A 17,245-nucleotide genomic window follows, 5' to 3' on the forward strand; every position below is an offset into this window, starting at 1 on the left:
ACCTTTCTCATTAACTTCTGATTTAATTTCTGATTTACTTCTGAGTCTCTGTGTTATTTTTCCTCTTAAAAATTCTGCCCTGAGCAAATTTATTCTTATGAATTAAAACATACTCATCAGCTAATCTAGCAGAGTCCTGCAACGTATCGGTATCCCTCTCATTTAAGTAGGTCCTTACTTCAACAGGGATGCTTCTTTTAAATTCCTCCATTAAAATCAGCTTTTTCAATTTATTATAGTCCCCATTTACATTTTTAAAAGAAACCCATCTCTCAAAACACACAGCTTTATCATAGGCAAATTCCACATGTTTTTTCCACAGACTTCTTCAAACTTCTGAATCTTTCTCTATACGCTTCTGGGACCAATTCGTATGCTTTCAAAATATGCTGTTTCACAATATCATAATCAAATGCTTGCGCAGCAGTTAAAGCTGTATAAACTTGTTGTGCTTTGCCTTTAATTACACTCTGTAACAACACTGACCATTTATCTTTTGGCCACTCTGAAATCTGAGCAATTGTTTCAAAATGTTGGAGATATCTTTCTACTTCTGTTTCACTAAATGGAGGGACCAATTTAATTTCTTGACTAATGTTACGTATTCAGGCAACAATAAATATATATGAGTTAGGCAAGGGTTTTTATAACAAATAACACGTTTATTAAACACTGAAAACAAACCCCCCAAAAGTAAACAAACACTAGCGTAACCGGAACTCAGCTGCTGTGCGGCAGATTCACAGTTCTTAATAGTGTTGCAGCATAACAGTTCTTAAAGCGGTATTGAAAAAAAAACAGTTCTTTAAAATGGTATTGAAAAAAAACAGTTCTTTAAAGCGGTATTGAGAAAAAACAGTTCTTTAAAGCAGTATGCCGAAAGTTCAAAAGCTCACAGTCCTTTTAAAAGGAGAGACTTTTTAAAGCGATTAAAATTCTCTTCCACGTCGTTGTCCTTCGATTCCCCTGGCGTCGAACTTTCCCACGAAGAATTTTATGAAATATAACGGCTTAAAGGTACTGACCTTTCTTCCACACTATTCTCAATCTCCCGCTATCCCAGCGGAGATTAACACGAGAACAGTCAACGAAATCCTTCCGAATGAGGATCAAATAAGGTCGTAACCAATCCACCGTCGAAAATCGATTCTCCTCGATTTTTATCTTCCAAACTTTTATCTTCACTCTCCACAGTAAAGAAAGTGTTGGCAATGACCTTTTAAACTTTAGGCATTATATAAAACTTCATTTTTAACTAAACTGCGTCATCACATTAAATCACGCAGGGACATGAAGTCAGCTTGGCAAATCCCGCCACGAACTGCCCCACCTGACAGGGTGGGTCTGCCTTTTATACCCTGTAAAAAAAACCTGTCACATGACCTCTACTGGCGGGAAAATGACATCACTCCACCATCACAAGACCATTACCTCAAGTCCAGTATAACTTCAACCCCAGTCACGTGACAAGGTCACTGTCACTGTCACGTGTACGTAACACTAAGAACAAACGGTTTTCTAGAACCAGAAGACTGATTCTCAGACCTTAATTCCACCATCGCATATTCAAATTCCCTCTTTTTATTATCAGCTTCTAACCTACAACGCTCCAATTCTGCTTTACTTTGTTCCAACTTCATTTGTTCAATTTGCAACTGCATCTCTAGATTACTTATTGGAAACGACTCTAAAATCGATTCATCAAAATCACTCGAATCTACACAGTGTGACATGGTTTTTCTCTGCATTAGAGCCTTTGATGTAGACCTCGAAATACCTTTAAGTTCCAATCTACTAGCTATCTCAGACACCTCCGTTTTTTTCGCCTTCGCTAACAACTCCACGTCTGGCGAAGCCAGAAACTCATCAATATTCATTGTTGCTGAATACCACTCACAAGCCAATCAAAGAATCGAGTATTCCCCTTTTCCAAAACACCAATTCAAAATTTAACAAGCATTTAAACTCAAAAATGGTTCATCCCGGACGAGCCCCCATATTTATGTTACGGATTCAGCAACAATAAATATATAAGTGAGGCAGGGTTTTTATAACAAATAAAACATTTATTAAACACTGAAAAACAAACCCCCAAAAAGTAAACAAATGAGTAACGCAACCGGAAATCAGCTGCTGTGCGGCAGCTTAAACAGTTCTTAAAGGAATGAAGCGAAAACAGTTCTTCAAAGTAGTACTGCAAAAGTTCAAAATGCTTACAGTCCATTAAAGGAGAGACTTTTTAGACAATTTAAATTCTCTTTCACGTCGTGTTGTTGCAGTTCCCAGTCGAACTATACTTTTCCCCGGAGAATTTACGAAGATGAAAATGAAACGGCTTAAAGGCACTGACCTTTCCTTTACAAAACTGTACCCAACCCTTTCTGCTATTATTCACAGGGGTTAACACAGGGACAGCCAACGAATTCCTTCCGAATGAGGATCAAACAAGGTCAAACTGGTTTCACTGTCGAAATCGAATGTCCTCGATCTTTTAACTCCCGAACTCCGATCTTCACTCTCCACTAATTTTTAACTAACAGTATTATAAAGAAACTGCCGGCCATGACCTTTTAAACTTTAGGCATTAAATAAAACTCCACCTTTCACCAAACTGCGTCATAATATTGGACCACGCAGTGGCATGGAGTCAAAATGGCAAATCCAGCCATGAACTGCCCCTCCTCACAGGTAGGGGTCCTCCTTTTATACCCTGTAAAAAAAACCTGTCACATGACCTCTACTGGCAGGAAAATGACATCACTCCACCATCACAAGACCACTACCTTAAGTCCAGTATAGCTTCAACACCACTGTCACGTGACAAGTACAAGATACCCACGGGTACGTAACAATACCTTCACCCAAGTTATTGTTATAAATATGACATAGTGAAGAGTCCAACACTGTGACATCTATATTTCCATCATTTGCAGATCTTCTCGTTTGTGATATCTATAACCCACTTTACTAAACCAAAACCCCTTTCTTTCCTTCATATCATTTTCAATTTTGCTCTAACTATTGGAATTCAATTTTTACATTCAATTTGCTAACTTGGGAATTTGTAGCAGACAACCCCTGCACTATTTAAAAGAAAGGTTGATGGAAATGTGCAATATGTCAGGCAGAATTTAATAAACACTGCTGAAGGGTCATTAGTACCAAATTAGTAAGACAGTTTTGCCTTCCACAGACCTATTCTAATGAATTCAGTTCAAGAATGTTCTATTTTGAGGTTACTTTCAGCAAATGCAGTATTTCAATTTTCACCATTATACTTAAACTATTACTTCATTAACAATAGAAGTAATCAGTTTTGTTAACACTTTCTTAGTTATTCTCGAATGCATTCAGTATCTGAAAATCTCAATTACCAAGGTACAGACTTTCACAGATTCTTAATTTTTTGTTTGATTTCTGTTCTCAAATCTTACTCAATAGTCCCAGTTGAAAAAAGGGCATTTTGCCATGATCCTATTACTTCCATCCTGAAGTACTTCTTCAACTCCTTTAGAATGGAGCTTTGGAATATTATGTGAAATGCATGCATTTTCTTTTTAGTAACATTAAGTTGTATTTATAATGTATCTTGTACATCACAGAAAACAATATCCCAGTTAAGTAGACTTGTACTATTACCGATGAAGACAAAGCAAGGCAGCACAAACATAAGTTATGTAACATGCATTAAAAGTACTGATAAGGAATTAAACATAATCCAGAGCATTATATTCTCAGAATGCAGTTCTGAAGCCTAGGGCAGAGTCTCAGTTCAATGTTAGCCTGAAACATAAGAAAAAATAAAAACAGGAAACACTGGAACAATGAGCAAATTAAACAACATGCAGAAAATGAAAAAGAGTTAATGTTTCAGTTGGCAAACCCCTTATCTCTCTTTCCCAGTATTTTGTGTATTTATTATGAATTTGCAACATCAGTAAGTTTTTGTTCAACTTTAATTTAAACTATGTACCAGACACCCAACTGAAGTGACAAACTAGTTGGCCTAAATACCTGCAGTGGCATTTTAACCTGCCAACTTCTTACTCCGAAAGAAAGCAAGCTCTTTGTGCCTCATGTAAAAGGCACTTGTACAGACTCAAGGACAGGAAAGACAGAGGGATATAGGCCTGATGCAGGCAGATGATGAGCTTGGTCAGGTTGGGCCATTGGTCTTGTTTCTGTGTTATAGAGACTTTGAAGCAGGTGAGAAACAAAGTAATAGGGGTGCTTTAAAGCTATTTTATTTTATCTTCACCATCCATCAAGGTTGATATTTTCTTTCAATGCAATTTTCCTGCATTATTCCCACATCCTTTGATTCCTTTATTGCCTAGAAATCTGTTAATCTGATTTGAATGAACTCAATTCATGTACATGGATGACAGGTGTATGGAGGGATATGGGCCAGGTGCAGGTTAGTGGGACTAGGCAGAAAAATGGTTCGGCACAGACAACAAGGGCCAAAAGGCCTGTTTCTGTACTGTAACGTTCTATGATTCTGTGGTTCAATGACTGTACCACTATGGTCAGAAAATTCCAAAGATTCACCACCGTCTTGATCATGTATATCTATTGTAGATAAATATGCTTTCTATGATTCAGCTACAATTAAAAGTAGCTTAATTAAAAGTTCACTAATTTGTTGTACAGCTCCCCACTTTATCCCATGATTAAGTGGTATGCAAGTATATTCACTTCAGGATTCGCTCTTAGTTTCTGAACACAATCATAATAAAAAGAACATCACCAAGATATGTAATATGTTTATGTTTGAACACAAGTTAATTAAAAATAGATTTAATAAAATGTTATTAGTTTCATTCTCCAAACATAAACTCCAATAACACCTCAACTTTTTTTGTTCAAAGCAGAATTTCAGATTAATTTCCTTTATTGTCTCAACAACTAAATTATAACTAATACCTTACATTATATTCAGAAATTATTTCTAGAAACAATGCAACACAGAAAGCTTACACTCTTAAAAAATTAAAAACTTCATACAACGCCAAAAACTAAAAGTTTTGTTAAGACTTGAGTGAAAATTATTTTTCTTTAATACAGTTAACTGTGGGATTTGTTAACAATCAGATAAAGGTGACAAGGCTGCCATGAAAAAAGTTTGTCACATTGACTCACTCACCCGAATGCCCTTCACCACTGTGATCTGATCATTCTCATCTGCTTCAAAAGAAACGCGTTTAGTGCTTCCACTGCTTCCCATCTTGTCAGTATTGAACAAAAACAAATTAAATCAGAAATAGAAACTAATGATCTCTCCCAGAGGTTTAAGCAACAGGATAATTATTATTCATGGGAAAAAAATAATTCCAGTCAGGCCGTCACCGATCACACCATCATTCCTCTCACTCTAACCATCCACCAATAAAGCCAACGCCGATTTGCCAGTTATGAGGGTTACAGTCACGTACAATTAAAGCGAACCATTGATTGGGTGGTGCGATGGAATGACCCGATGCCAATGTGCTCAGTGACAGTGTCTGTTAACCTACTATAAATAAAGTTATAATTGTTGCCGTCTCAGAGAATTATGGGAATTGTAGTTTAAACCTTCATATACAGAGCAGCTAATCTGAAGTAGTAAGCCACCAACTTCCTTGGAATATTGAAAGCTTCATTCATTATAATAATGCATATAAATAAATTTAGTTTTGCTTGCGATGAGCTTTTGTCAGAGTCTCACCTGACGGACGTGCAGCCTCGGCATTTGCCCCGGCTGTCAATCACGGCGCGCGGGGGGTGGCGGGATTGGAGAAGATGGCGAGTGACAGTGGGAAGTACAGGACCGCAATTAGCAAAAGTAAAGATCCCTCTGGTTTACTTATCTCCGTAATAAGGTGAGTGTTGTGGAGGGGGAGCATGATTCAGAAATGCCTTTCATTTTCTGGAAATTACCTTCTGTTTCTTAGTCGATGAAGTAATTGTTTTGCTGTCACTTGACAGGATGTCCAAGGGAGGAAATCCTCCACAGTGAATTCTTTGCCTTGCGAAAGCCAACAAGAGCTTATGCCTTGTAAATTTCACGGATTTTGTCCTTTAGTTTCATTTGGGTGTAACAAACCTAAAAAGGACTAACGGAACTTTAAAGAGACCGAGAAGGTACAGGGATGGGAATGGGTAAGAGGGATATGGACCGAATATGAGACTACCTAATCACACATAGGATCAGCGTCTTGGTCGACTTGGACTGGTTGGGCTAGCTTCTCTGCTATATAACCCTATATACTTAATCTACCTACAATGGACATACACAATGCAAAGGATCTTTAAAGGTCCTTTACATAAAGATAATTTCATTGTTTGTAGTTTAGATATATGTTGGACACAAATAAATTAGGCTTTCAAGAAGAGGAAATAAAGCATAAGGTCTTGAATGATGAATTATGTTCAAGTGATGAGCATTAAAGTTATTGCTTTTCCCTTCAGTGATGCATGCTAAAAGCTGGATTTAAACGATCCTGTAGCATTCTGTAGAAACTTACTGCCATTTGAGAGGTTAAAATTTGCCATCTTGTTTTAATTAGAAAAATGGTGACTGTGAATATGGAGCCAATGTTGCTTGCAGCAAAAGCAAGGCTGTTTTATTTGGCAGTTATTTGGACTGATTCTTTTGTTCCTTTCATCATTTGGTTCATTTTTGGAATATAGTTCTGACAAGCTTGTACATGCACGAAGAGCTGGATGTAGTATATAGGCAAGGATACGGAATAGATGATGTACAGCTAACAGTTCTTACTCTTTGTTGTGGGAGAATAACCTGGTCATCAGGTACAAGGTGGAGTACTTACTGTCAGTGTGGTTCATACTGCAATAACCCTCAAGAACTTCCTTGTTTCATCTGGAGCTAAAGGTGAAATATGTTTTCAGAACTGTGACTTGTCAACCTGCAGAAATTTTGATTGATATGTACCCCCTGTAGTTCTCAACCAGATGTCTGCCTTTGTGCGTGACTGCAGCAAGTGATGATAGGAATCAAGTTTCACTGTTTTGTGATTCTGCCTTTCCCCAGAGTTGTGAAGGAGGAATATGACCATGAACATCAAACTGTTGCACTCCTCTTTTCCATCATGACACATAATCCAGAGTACCTTTAATCAATAGACAATAGAAAGTAGGTGCAAGAGTAGGCCATTCGGCCCTTCTAGCCAGCACCACCATTCACTGTGATCATGGCTGATCATACACAATCAGTACCCCGTTCCTGCCCTCTCCCCATATCCCTTGACCCCGCTATCTATAAGAGCTCGATCTAACTCTCTCTTGAATGCATCCAGAGGCTTGGCCTCCACTGCCTTCTGGGGCAGAGCATTCCACATATCCACCACTCTCTGGGTGAAAAAGTTTTTCCGCATCTCTGTTCTAAATGGCCTACCCCTTATTCTTAAACTGTGGCCTCTAGTTCTGGACTCACCCATCAGCAGGAACATGCTTCCTGCCTCCAGTGTGTCCAATCCCTTAATAATCTTATATGTTTCAATCAGATCCCCTCTCATCCTTCTAAATTCCAGTGTATACAAGCCCATTAACCTTGTGAACCTACGCTGCACTCCCTCAATAGCAAGAATGTCCTTCCTCAAATTTGGAGACCAAAACTGCACACAGTACTCCAGGTGGGGTCTCACCAGGGCCCTGTACAGCTGCAGAAGGACCTCTTTAGTCCTATACCCAATTCCTCTTGTTATAAAAGCCAGCATGCCATTAGCTTTCTTCACTGCCTGCTGTACCTGCATGCTTGCTTTCATTGACTGATGTACAAGAACCTAGATCTCGTTGTACTTCCCCTTTTCCTAACTTGACTCCATTTAGATAGTAATCTGCCTTCCTGTTCTTGCCACCAAAGTGGATAACCTCACATTTATCCACATTAAACTGCATCTGCCATACATTTGCCCACTCACCCAACCTGTCCAAGTCACCCTGCATTCTCATTACATCCTCCTGACATTTCACACTGCCACCCAGCTTTGTGTCATCAGCAAATTTGCTCATGTTACTTTTAATCCCTTCATCTAAATCATTAATGTATATTGTAAACAGCTGCGGTCCCAGCACCGAACCTTGCGGTACCCCACTGGTCACAGCCTGCCATTCTGAAAGGGACCCGTTAATCGCTATTCTTTGTTTCCTGTCAGCCAGCCAATTTTCAATCCATGTCAGTACTCTGCCCCCAATACCATGTGCCCTAATTTTGCCCTCTAATCTCCTATGTGGGACTTTATCAAAAGCTTTCTGGAAGTCCAGGTACACTACATCCACTGGCTCTCCCTTGTCCATTTTCATAGTTACATCCTCAAAAAACTCCAGAAGATTAGTCAAGCATAATTTTCCCTTCATAAATCCATGCTGACTCTGACTGATCCTTCTACTGCTATCCAAATGTGTCGTAATTTCCTCTTTTATAATTGACTCCAGCATCTTTCCCACCACTGACGTCAGACTAGCCAGTCTATAATTCCCTGTTTTCTCTCTCCCTCCTTTCTTGAAAAGTGGGACAACATTAGCCATCCTCCAATCAGCAGGAACTGTTCCTGAATCTATAGAACATTGGAAAATGATTACCAATGTGTCCACGATTTCTAGAGCCACCTCTTTAAGTACCCTGGGATGCAGACCATCAGGTCCCGGGGACTTATCAGCCTTCAGACTCAACAGTCTATCCAACACCGTTTCTTGCCTAATATAAATTTCCTTCAGTTCATCCTTTATCCTAGTTCCTTTGGCCACTATTACATCTGGGAGATTGATTGTGTCTTCCCTAGTGAAGACAGATCCAAAGTACCTGTTCAACTCATCTGCCATTTCCTTGTTCCCCATAATAAATTCATCCGTTTCTGTCTTCAATGGCCCAATTTTGGTCTAATTTTTTTTTTTGCTATTCACATACCTAAAGAACCTTTTACTATCCTCCTTTATATTCTTGGCTAGTTTACCTTCGTACCTCATTTTTTCTTGGCGTATTGCCTTTTTTGCTATCTTCTGTTGCTCTTTAAAAGCTTCCCAGTCCTCCGGTTTCCCGCTCATCTTTGCCATGTTATACTCCTTCTCTTTTATTTTTATACTGCCCTTTACTTCCCTCGTCAGCCACGGCTGCCCCTTACTCCCCTTAGGATCTTTCTTCCTCTTTGAAATGAACCGATCCTGCACCTTCTGCATTATTCCCAGAAATACCTGCCATTTTTGTTCCACTGTCTTCCCTGCTAGGGTATTGTTCCATTGAACTTTGGCCAGCTCCTCCCTCATAGTTCCATAGTTCCCTTTGTTCAACTGTAATACTGACACATCCGATTTTCCCTTCTCCTTCTCAAATTGTAGGTTAAAACATACCATATTATGGTCACTACCTCCTAATGGTTCCTTTACCTCGAGGTTCCTGATCAAATCCGGTTCATTGCAAAACACTAAATCTAGAATTGCCTTCTCCCTGGTAGGCTCCAGTACAAGCTATTCTAAGAATCCATCTCGGTGGCACTCCACAAACTCCCTTTCTTGGGGTCCAGTACCATTCTGATTCTCCCAGTCTACCTGCATGTTGAAATCTCCCATGACAACTGTATCATTACCTTTGCGACATGCTAATTTTAACTCTTCATTCAACTTACACCCTACATCCAGACTGCTGTTTGGGGGCCTGTAGGTAACTCCCATTAGGGTCTTTCTACCCTTAGAATTTCTCAGTTCTATCCATACTGACTCTACATCCCCAGATTCTATGTCCCCCCCTCTCAAGGGACTGAATATCATTCCTCACCGACAGAGCTACCCCACCCCCCTCTGCCAGTCAGTCTGTCCTTTTGATAAGATGTATATCCTTGAATATTCATTTCCCAGGCCCTGTCCGCTTGAAGCCATGTCTCAGTTATTCCCACAACATCGTACTTGCCAATTTTCAACTGAGCCTCAAGCTCATCTACTTTATTCCTTATACTTGGTGCATTCATACATAATACTTTTAATTCGGTACTCCCCTCTCCTTTCATATCAATTCCTATTTCACTTGGCCATGCTGTATGATCTCTTCTTGAGCTTTCTACTCCATTGATTCTGTTGTCCTTTTTAACTTTTCTTAGTTTCACTTTCCCTTTAACTCCATCCTTATATTTCCAGTTCATTCCCTCCCCCCAACTACTTAGTTTAAACACATCTGTGTTGCAGTGGCAAACCTGTCTGCCAGAATGCTTGTCCCCCGCCTATTAAGGTGCAACCTGTCCCTTTTGTACAATTCATCCCTACCCCAAAACAGATCCCAGTGGTTCAAGAATGTAAATCCTTGCTTCCTGCACCAGTTCCTCAGCCACACATTCAGATCCATTATCTCCCTGTTCCTGCCCTCTCCAGCACGAGGAACTGGAAGCAAACCAGAGATAACCACCCTGGAAGTCCTGCTTTTCAGCCTTCTTCTGAGTTCTCTGAAGTCCCGCTGCAGAATGTCCTTCCTCTTCTTCCCGATGTCATTTGTGCCGACATGCACTACCACTTCCGGCTGTTCACCTTCACCCTTGAGGATTCCCTGCAATCAGTCCATGTCCTGGATCCTAGCACCAAGGAGGCAACACACCATCCTTAAATCTCGCCTGTTGCCGCAGAAACCCCTTTCCGTACCTCTTACTATGGAGTCCCCTACTACCACGGCTCTTCCTGATGTCTGACTCCTCGGCTCTGCTTCTGCACCAATTTTCGGCTCACAGACCTGTCCGCCTCTCAGACTGGCAGTATCTTCTGTCCTGACAGCTTCCAAGAAGGTGAACCTGTTTACGAGAGGTACATCCCCTGGGGTCTCCTGTACTTCAAGCATCCTTTCCTTCCTCATCGTCGCCCCCTTTCTCTCTTCCGGTATCCTCGGTGTAACGACCTCACTGTAGGTCCTGTCCAGAAAAACCTTGTTTTCGCGGATAAACCTGAGGTCATCCAGTTCTTTCTTCAGTGCTGCAACATGCTCCTTCAGAAGCTGAATCTGGACACAGTTTCCACAGCTGTAGCAGCCAGGGGCACCATCAGTGTCCCTGATCTCTTACATCATGCACGTAGCACACTGAATCAGCTTAGCGGTCATGTCTTCACCCTCTGCAATTGTGCCTGGCGTAGTCTCCTCGCTGAAGACTCGAGCCAAGGACTCAAGAGTCAAAGACAATCACTAATCTATTAGCCAGTAACCTGCACAAATGTCATCAGAGTCTTGCAGGACAATGCAATTATGGATCCTATGGCACTCTTTCAAAGAATTTCTAAGAAAGCTGCCAAAGTCATTCACAGAATATAACAACATCAAAGCTTTCAACCAGCATGATGACTTTTAGATCATGGTGAGAATCGCCTGACTCATTAGGTGTTCATGTATGGACAGAATATTGATCTCACTGCTGTTGTTAAAGCTATACTGGAAATGAGATCGTTGTCCGTCTCCTTGATGTAAGCGCTTTATCAAGAAGATCTAGGAAGAAATGGAAAGGAATATGTCAAAGTTTTCCCCAATTAACTGTACTATGCTGAACTTTGTACTGTACAGGTTATTTCTTAAGATACACTTTAAAAATAGATATCAGTTGCCATATAGAAGCCATCAATGCACTGAAAGATGTCCTCCAGTGTGCCCAAGACATCTATTATTTTGAGACTGGCTCTTTGTACCAGACAGCTCAGGCAGGGGAAACATCATCTTTACATCTACCTTGTCAAAACATGTAAGAATTTTGTCTGATTGACTGAGTTTTTCTTTCAGTCTTTTGAGACCAGAGAGTAGAGCCTTTCTCTGCTTATTCTTTCCAACCCTTAACAATTACAAGTTCCAGATCTGTATTTTTCAGAGTACATTTTTTCTCAGTTTGGGTTCCATTTGCCATTGGTACAAGTAAGACTGGCCAAATTGCCTCCTTTGTTGTCATAGTTTTTTGTGATTTCTGCTATGCCCTTTAACATGGTATAGTTCTCACTTGTGTCGTCTTTTTGACAATGAATCGTCTGAAGAGAAATAACTAAAACATTACAAGCATTAAAGAGTATTGCTGAACAGACCGAAAAAAATCTGATTCAGTATTCAAATACTGATTGCAATTCAAAGGTTCATGTGATATTGATTAGAATCCTTCGTTCTTTCTGAAAGTATAATCTAATACCTGTTGTGTCTTCTTATTAGAACTCTGTCAACCAGCAATGATGTCCAAGATCGAGAAGCTGAAAAGGGTCGTTTGGAGGAAGCTTATGAGAAATGTGACCGTGACTTGGATGAATTGATTGTTCAGCATTACACAGAACTAACCACAGCAATCAGGACATACCAAAGCATCACCGAACGTATCACTAGCTCACGTAACAAGATTAAGCAAGTGAAAGAGAATCTGCTTTCATGCAAAATGCTGCTGCACTGCAAAAGAGATGAATTACGTAAATTATGGATTGAAGGAATTGAACATAAGCATGTCCTAAACCTGCTGGATGAAATTGAGAGTATCAAACAGGTACCTCAGAAACTGGAGCGATGCATGACAAGCAAACATTATCTTCATGCTACGGACATGCTGGTTAGTACCTGTGTTGTTTACCCAAACAGAAATGTATGGTTTATTTGTCAGTAAGGTTTGAAATAAGACATTCAGTTGTCGTTTATTGAAGATCATTACATTCAAGTCAAACTGTTATCAATAAACCAAATTGGAGAACTTTGGAACTTACCTTGTGGGATTTAGTTAAACTTAAGAAAGTGTTATAATCACGTTTTACATACTGGCCCATTTAAAAGGGCTCCAATAGACTGGAAACATCTTATAGGAAAGTGACAGTGAGAATTACAAATTTTAATTTTGACTTGTGAACGGTTGATTTTTCACTTGAGTAAAGCCTGCTGGGATTTTCTCCATGTCTTAAAGTAAAATAAATCCGTCTGTAAATTGGTTCTTTGTTTCATGGTCTGAAGACAAATGTAGGTACCAAAATGACCAAACTTTATGTGCTGTTAAAAACTAGCTTAGGGTAATAAATATACAGGCAATATAAATGGAATCTATATAGTTTCGATTAACTGCATTTGGAGAAAAATATGAACCAATGTGCTCAATTGATATGGTCAAGGTTGAATCATGCAGATCATGATTTTATATTGCTACACTGGCATTTCATAATTTTGCTTGTCTGAAGAAGGAACATAAATTTATCTGAATAAATATATTATTCTGTCAATATTTAAATGCTGATAGTTGACTGTGCTGTAAACTGTTCATCGCCAGCTCAAGAAAGAAGAGAAGGCAGGAACTGTAGGCTTTGCCTGACATCAGCTGTGTTTATGGTAATAGGATAGCTGAGAAAAATCATAATGTCATTCGGCCAAGTCTCATATAATAGGGAAACACTATGTTGGTGCTAATGCTAAGAAATATTTCAAAATCTGGTCTTTTGATTTGTCTTACAATTGACAAAACGAGTGGCTGACAAAAATAAAGGGGAAGATGTGCAGTTTAAATGGTAACATCAGTTCTACAAACAGTACACAGTGAAGAAGATATCAGAAGTCTAGGTCCAAGGACTGAAGGCCCAGAGGTGGCCTTTACTGGGTTGGGAGGCCTGTCTGTGATGTGTACTGGGGTAGGTGGGTGGGAGGGTGAGAAAGGGGCTTCTTTTGCTACTGTTGCTTTGTTCTGATGTTGCTGCTGCTTGTGTTGTTCTACTGAGCACTGCAGGATGCTGTGTTGGTGCTGGAATGTGTGCTAACACTTGCTGGCTTAAAGTGTGTTGGTTATTAACATAAACAACGCATTTCACTGTCTGTTTCAATGTACATGTGGCAAGCAAATCTGAAATGGATTAAGTGTGTGCTGCTGGAGTAGATCATAGAGATGCCAATTTTTTTTCAGACAGGTATCCTCTTTAACTTTTCATTGAACTGATCATCCCTGGCCCCTTCTTTTTGCCTGTGTCCTCAACCCCTGAAATGCATTTATTTTGTCCTTTGCTTGCTGCATTTAAAAAGAATTCTTACTCTTGCTATTTATGCCTTTTCTGTACATACCTATGCAAATCCACTGCTACTATCTGCTTGATTTTCTGCTTGCATACCCCCAATAACCAGCAAAACTTTTACCTCATTCCTTCATCTGACCCAACTCCTGCCTTAATAATCCTTGCTGTAGAGCATTGCCTGTTCTTCAGTACTAAAAGTAGTTGCAGCCAAAATTTGTGCAATCCTATCCCATTGAATATTGTTATTTCAGGAGCAGTTTCTAGGGATTGTGAAGATTAATGATATAAATATTAACTTTATTTGACACATGTACATCGAAGCATTAAAATTTACAGTGAAGTGTATCATTTGTATCAACAATCAACACAATTTTACAGAAGCCTCCAATTTCATTGGCAGGGTAAGTGAACAGCACTAGCATCCTCTCCCAGACAACATTTCTAGTATTGTAGACTTGCTTCCAGCACCAACAAAGCATGCCTACAGTTTACTAACCCTAACCTGTACATCTTTGGAATATAGGATGAAACCAGAGCACTTGGAGGAAACCCATGCACTCACAGGGAGAATATGCAAAGTCCTTACAGAGAGCAGTGGGAACTGAACCCTGATCTTACAGCAGGTGCTGTAAAGTATTGTGCTAACTGCTGAACTAAACTGCTTCTGGTCCAGTTAGTGGAATTCTGAGTTGACATATGAAGCTAATATGAAATCTAAGTGGAAAGTTAAGAAGTTATGTCCCTGAGAATTAATGAGCCCCTACTGTTGATAATACTGGGTTCTGTGTATTCTTGATGCTTGGGCTGCTCATTCTTAATGTTCATCCGAATGCTGCTTTGTCTTGAGCAGGCATGGGATTATGTAGGTGTTGCTCTTTTTCCAAGGATCCTTTAAAAATGTCCTAGAATCTTTTCTGTCTACATCATAACAATCATTGTAACAGAGTTCCAAGTAGATGATGAAAACACAAGAGATTACATGTGCTGTAATCTTCATTGGCATTTGTTATGCTAGGTCTTGACTCGAAACATTGACCATCCTGCAGCCTGGCCTGCATAGTTCCTCCAGCAGCCTCTTTTGTGCTCCAAGGAAATAATTTTCTTTTGGTAATCTTAGTTCCAAAATTTTCTATAATGTTGCAGAGATTCAGTTTGACATCTAAAGTTTCGACAATGCTATAGATGTGTAGTGGAGAGTGTATTGACTGGCTGTATCATAGCCTGGTATGGCAACACCAGTCCTACAAAAGGTAGTGGAATTAGCCAGTACATTCCGGGTAAAGCCATTTCAGTCACTGAGCACATCTATATGAAATGCTGTTGCAGGAAAGCAGCATCCATCATCCTAGATCCCCTCTACCCAGGTCATGTTGGCTTCTCACTACTCCCATCAGGTAGAAGACAACAGAGCCTCAGGACTTGTATCATCAGGTTCAAAAACAATTACTACCTCTCAACCGTCAGCTCTTGAATAAAAGGGAATAACTACACTCAGATGCCCCACTTACTCACTGACTCACACTGGTTGCTCTTTCATTGAGCCTGTCGTTACTTTTCTATAGATTTGCTGAGTATGCCTACTAGAAAATGAATCTCAGGGTTGTATATGGTGACGTATATGTACAGACAACAATACTAGAAACGTTGCCTGGGAGAGGATGCTAGCGCTGGTTCACTTATCCTGCCAATGAAATTGGAGGCTTTTGTAAAAGTAGTGTTATCTGTCCAAAGCTTTGAGGCATTGCTGAAATAGTCCAAGTCTTGGATGCACCCGGAACAGCAAAGGTCAATGTATCCAGCTGCATCATGAGCTTTGGTAGGTTGGAGATCTTCAAACACACTTCATCAGGGAACTGGTACACTTAATATGATGGGCAATTTCTGCCTTTGTTGAGATGCATTTTGCCCCCAAAAGGATGGGTACTTGGCTAATGCATCTCAATCAAGCCTGGACAGCCTATTATTTCTAAATAACTACCCGATGCTCCTTGCATTTTACCTCAGCTTCACTGTCAGAAAAGCCTGCCGGTGGTGTAGTGGCATTTGCACTGGACCTAGAGGCAAGTGGCTCTGGGTTCGAATCCGGCCAGCTCCTTACATGATTCCTAGTGGTGCTGGGTTGAGCATCAAGCTTGCAAATCAGCCTTGTAAAATAACAGACAAATGCTGAAGAGACAGCAAGGTTGTTGCCTGATGTCACAAAGTGCGGAGAGGAACATTGGAATGTGGAATTGAGCTGGCAATAGATGCGCTTTAATCTTATTAAATGACCAGCTTGAGGGACCTAGTGGCTGCCTACTGCTTCAATACATTGTTAGAAAATAGTGGAATGAGAATTTGAGTTCCTGGAACTTAATGCTGATTCATATTTTACTGTAATAATAACAGAAAATGCCATGGTGACTGTCATTGCATAGCTTTGGTGTTTGCTGAGGTGTGGAGTATATGTCCTTGTAATTTTGTAACTAAATCATGTTTGCAGATTTAATTGTTGTGGACAACACATCCTTCTCTTGGCCTCCTGTTTGTTAATGTCTGCAGGTATACTGCAGAATCAGCTGTTAATAAGACCATAGATATAGAAGCAGAATTAGGCCATTTGGCCCATTTCATTATGGCTGATCTATTTTTCCTCTCAGCCCCAATCTCTTGCCTTCTCCCATATCCCTTTATGTCCTGAACAATCAAGAATCTATCAACCTCTGTCTTAAATATACATAAATACTTGATGTTCACAACTGCCTGTGGCAAAGAATTCCACAGATTCACCACTCTCTGGCTAAAGAAATTCCTCCTCATCTCCATTCTAAAAAGAAGCCCTTCTCTTATGAGGCTGTGTCTTCTGACCTTATAGACCAGGGGTGTCAAACTCATTTTAGGTCACGGGCCGGATTGAGCAAAATGCAGCTTCATGCGGGCCGGATCAGTCGGACGCGTGCGAATGCAGCTTTCGTTGCCTCCGTTTTTTCAGCCTGCTCTCATGTGTCTCAGTCTATTGCTATAACTACAAAGTGTTTCACTTTACAAATTCCGTTTCTTATGAAGAAGACTGCCGAGCAAGACTGCCGAATAAACACTAAAAACCCTGAAAACCTGGTACCTGAATAAACTCAGCATTAGCCATATCATACGCCATAGGCGCTTTGATTACTGGGGCCAGCTTTAATAGTAATTAGATATTATCTCGCGGGCCAAAGATAATTCCACCGCGGGCCGGATTTGGCCCGCGGGCCTTGAGTTTGACATACCGTATATGTTATAGACTCACACCATA

General features: G+C 40.2%; 2 protein-coding genes across 3 annotated transcripts in view; one reads left to right on the top strand and one right to left on the bottom strand.

The window, feature by feature from the left end:
- Positions 1–5,404, bottom strand: part of chchd3a (coiled-coil-helix-coiled-coil-helix domain containing 3a) — a 298,399-nt gene extending 292,995 nt beyond the window's left edge. The window contains exon 1 of the mRNA XM_073066790.1: positions 5,147–5,404. Coding sequence (XP_072922891.1) covers positions 5,147–5,227 — 81 coding nt within the window. The 5' untranslated portion in view covers positions 5,228–5,404. The remainder of the gene's footprint in view (positions 1–5,146) is intronic.
- A 333-nt stretch (positions 5,405–5,737) lies between these two features.
- exoc4 (exocyst complex component 4) overlaps positions 5,738–17,245 on the top strand; it is a 507,730-nt gene continuing 496,222 nt past the window's right edge. For both annotated transcript variants that reach the window (XM_073066788.1, XM_073066789.1), the window contains exons 1-2: positions 5,738–5,861; positions 12,155–12,539. In XM_073066788.1, the coding sequence (XP_072922889.1) occupies positions 5,782–5,861; positions 12,155–12,539 (465 nt within the window). In that variant the 5' untranslated portion in view covers positions 5,738–5,781. The remainder of the gene's footprint in view (positions 5,862–12,154; positions 12,540–17,245) is intronic.

Source organism: Hemitrygon akajei, chromosome 14 (genome assembly GCF_048418815.1).
Source record: "Hemitrygon akajei chromosome 14, sHemAka1.3, whole genome shotgun sequence".
Lineage (NCBI taxonomy): Eukaryota > Metazoa > Chordata > Chondrichthyes > Myliobatiformes > Dasyatidae > Hemitrygon > Hemitrygon akajei.